Genomic DNA, 3,074 nt, shown 5'->3' with positions numbered 1-3,074 from the left:
TAGCCCCACCTAGGTATTGTTTTGACCCAAGCTGGTTGTTGGACACACTCCTATATTTTTTAGGTAGTGGTGTTAAGAAGCTAGCCAATACTACCCAAAAGACCGGCTTGTTAGGAGTGGAAGGCATAGGATCTTAACCCAAAACCATTACATCACACCCACCTTAATGAGCCGACGTCCACAGTGACTCTCACACAAGCGACATTCGGGATTAACACACACAGTTGTTCGTGCGACGTCCGAGATTAACACACATAGACGTTCGCCCGCGCCAGGAGTCGAACTCATGATGTATTGCCTGCTCTGATACTACATGTTAAACTCCCTTGCCATGGATCAAGTGTCCCGATGTTCTCCTCTTGGTTCCAAATTGGAATTTGTCCTTGAGGGAGGCTTGGAATTTTTTGATCGACCTATGGCTGAGAAGAATCAAGCTTTCGAAGGAAGCTTGCACCTTGGACCTCTTTGAGAGAGAGAATCCGATCTCTGAATTAAACTAATGATCAATGCTTGATTTCATTGAAGCTTACGTCCCCGTTATAGGAGAAGGCTAGGGTTCGAGTACAAAGCAAAGGCCAAAAACAAGGGCCCTCAAAAGAAAGGAAATTACATCTAAACCAACCAAGTGTGTAAACCAGAAAATTAAATGATTTACCCACGACGTCTACTAATTACTCGACTGGCTATGGAGTCCATAACATCACCCCTCTCCTGGAGAAAGAGCTTGTCCTCAAGCTCAAAGGTGAAATAGACAGCACGGAAGGCTTCCAACGGTTCCCATGAGACCTCAGTACGGTCGGTCTTTGCCCACTGGACTAAAATCTCCCACGAACCGTGTACACGTCGTGCTTGCAAAACCAAAGCTGGAGTTGGCAGCACACGACCATCCTCTAACGGCGGCAAGGGGGTATACAACATAGGTGAGTCTCCCTTGAAGGGCTTCAAAAGGGAGACGTGGAAAACATCATGAATTTTTGCATCTGGGGGAAGTTGCAGCCTATAAGCTAAACTGCCAACACAATCGACAATCTGAAAAGGACCAAAGAATTTTGGGGAGAGTTTATGACGCTTGGAAGTTGTGAGAGAAAGTTAGCGGTGGGGTTGAAGACGAAGCCAAACATAGTCCCCAAGTGCATAAGAGAGGTCCATATGGCCCTTGTCATATTGTTGCTTCATTCGAGACTGTTCTTGCTGCAAATTAGCTTTTACCAGGTCAAGCATACGATCACGTTCGCACAAAGCCTGATCGAGAGCTGCCACACGAGAAGACCCAACCACATAAGATAAGAGGCAGGGAGGGTCACGACCATAGACCACTTTGAAAGGTGTGTCCCGGAGGGCGGTGTGGAAAGAGGTATTGTAACAAAATTCTGCCCAAGCTAGCCAACGGACCCAACTCTTCAGATGATCCTCCATGAAGCAACACAAATACATCTCAGTAGTACGATTGACCACTTCCGTTTGTCCATCAGTCTGAGGGGTGGTAGGCTGAAGAGAAGGTCAATTTGGTGCCATGTAAATGGAAAAGGTCCTTCCAAAATGTACTAGTGAAAACTACATTGCGAGGTCACTTGTAATTGATTCAAGTAATCCATGGAGGTGAACAATCTGGTCCATAAAAATCTGAGCCACGTGGGTCGCTGTGTAAGGATGCGACAAAGGAAGGAAGTGACCATATTTTGAAAATCGATCCATCACCACCAAGATAATAGATTTTTCGGACAACTTAGGTAGGCCATCAATAAAATCCATGGAAATATCCGCCCATACCGGAGAAGGGAGCTGGAGAGGCTGAAGCAACCCGGTTGGACTTAAGCTCTCGGTTTTGTTCCTTTGGCAGACCTGGCAAGCCAACACATAATCAAACACCATGCGTTTCATACCTAACCAGTAGAAGTCACGGGTGATCCTAAAGTAGGTCTTTTGCTGGCCTTCATGAGTATTGTTGTGATAGGAAGAGACGATGGTGTTAAGCAATCTTGAGGTTGGCCGTAAATAAATACGATTCTTGTAGAGAATGAGGTGGTCCTGGATACTCCAGCTGCTGTCCATAAGTTGTTGTTCAATTTTTTCATATAGATCAGTGAGCTGAGGAGTTTCCAGAATTTCGTCTCGAAGGGAATCCAGCAAAAGGAACTTTTGTTGACTGATTACATGGAGGTGTGGCTCGGACATCTCCCGACGAGATAAGGCATCGGCCGCTTGGTTGAGGTGCCCTGGCTTGTATTCAACCGTAAAATCAAAGCCCATTAATTTACTAAGCTAATGCTATTGTGGTGAAGTTGTGATGCGTTGCTCCAATAAATACTTCAAACTGAAGTGGTCTGTGCGAATAATGAAGTGTCTACCCCAAAGATAGGGCCGCCAATGCTGAATTGCTTTAGCTAGGCCAATAAGCTCTCGTTGATAAGTGGCCAACTTGTGGTGGCATGTGGGCAATTGCCTGTTGAAATATGCAATAGGATGACCTTGCTATTGTAAGACCGCGCCAATGCCTCCTCCAGAAGCATCACATTTTACAACGAATTGCTCTTCAAAATTTGGAAGTTGGAGCACAGGGTTGTGGCTAAGGCGTGCTTCAACTAGGTAAAGGAAGAGGTCGTGTCTTCAGACCAAGTGAAGGTCGCTTCAGCAAACTGGTGAGAGGAGCAGCCAGCTGGCCATAGTCTCGAATGAATTTCCTGTAGTAACCAAATACGCTAGAGAAACCCCATAAGGCGGTGAGTGAATGAGGAGGAGGCCAGTCGACGACTGGCTAGATCTTGCAGTTGTCTGCCTTCACCCCAGAGGCAGATATGACATGCCCGAGATAAGCCACCTTGGTGGTGCCAAATGAGTACTTAGATTGTTTGAGAGATAGGTGATGGGACCATAGCAATTGAAAGACATAGCACAAATGAAGAATGTGGTCGTCCCACTTCTTACTATAGATCAAAATGTCATCAAAGAAAACTAGAACGTCCTTGCGTAAGAGAGAGTGAAATACCTCATTCCTAAGGGCTTGAAATGTTGATGGGTCGTTGGAAAGCCCAAATGGCATCACGAGAAACTCGAAGTGCCCATGATGTGTGCGG

The 3,074-nt window shown here is 46.0% G+C and overlaps 1 protein-coding gene across 1 annotated transcript; it reads right to left on the bottom strand.

Moving 5' to 3' along the window:
* Nucleotides 1-651: 651 nt before the first annotated feature.
* On the bottom strand, nucleotides 652-1,434 carry LOC137942886 (uncharacterized). The gene is made up of 2 exons (XM_068788609.1): nucleotides 1,120-1,434; nucleotides 652-1,029 (listed from the first exon to the last, which is right to left on the bottom strand). The coding sequence occupies exons 1-2, from the start codon at nucleotides 1,432-1,434 to the stop codon at nucleotides 652-654; spliced, it is 693 nt and encodes a 230-aa protein (XP_068644710.1).
* Between the last annotated feature and the right edge of the window lie 1,640 nt (nucleotides 1,435-3,074).

Source organism: Aristolochia californica, unplaced genomic scaffold (assembly GCF_029961685.1).
Source record: "Aristolochia californica isolate CCGP_79_NKW_82.1479 unplaced genomic scaffold, dmAriCali1.0.hap1 SCAF_10, whole genome shotgun sequence".
NCBI lineage: Eukaryota > Viridiplantae > Streptophyta > Magnoliopsida > Piperales > Aristolochiaceae > Aristolochia > Aristolochia californica.
Note: the sequence above shows the minus strand (reverse complement) of the source record. Positions and strands in the feature narration are given on the sequence as shown.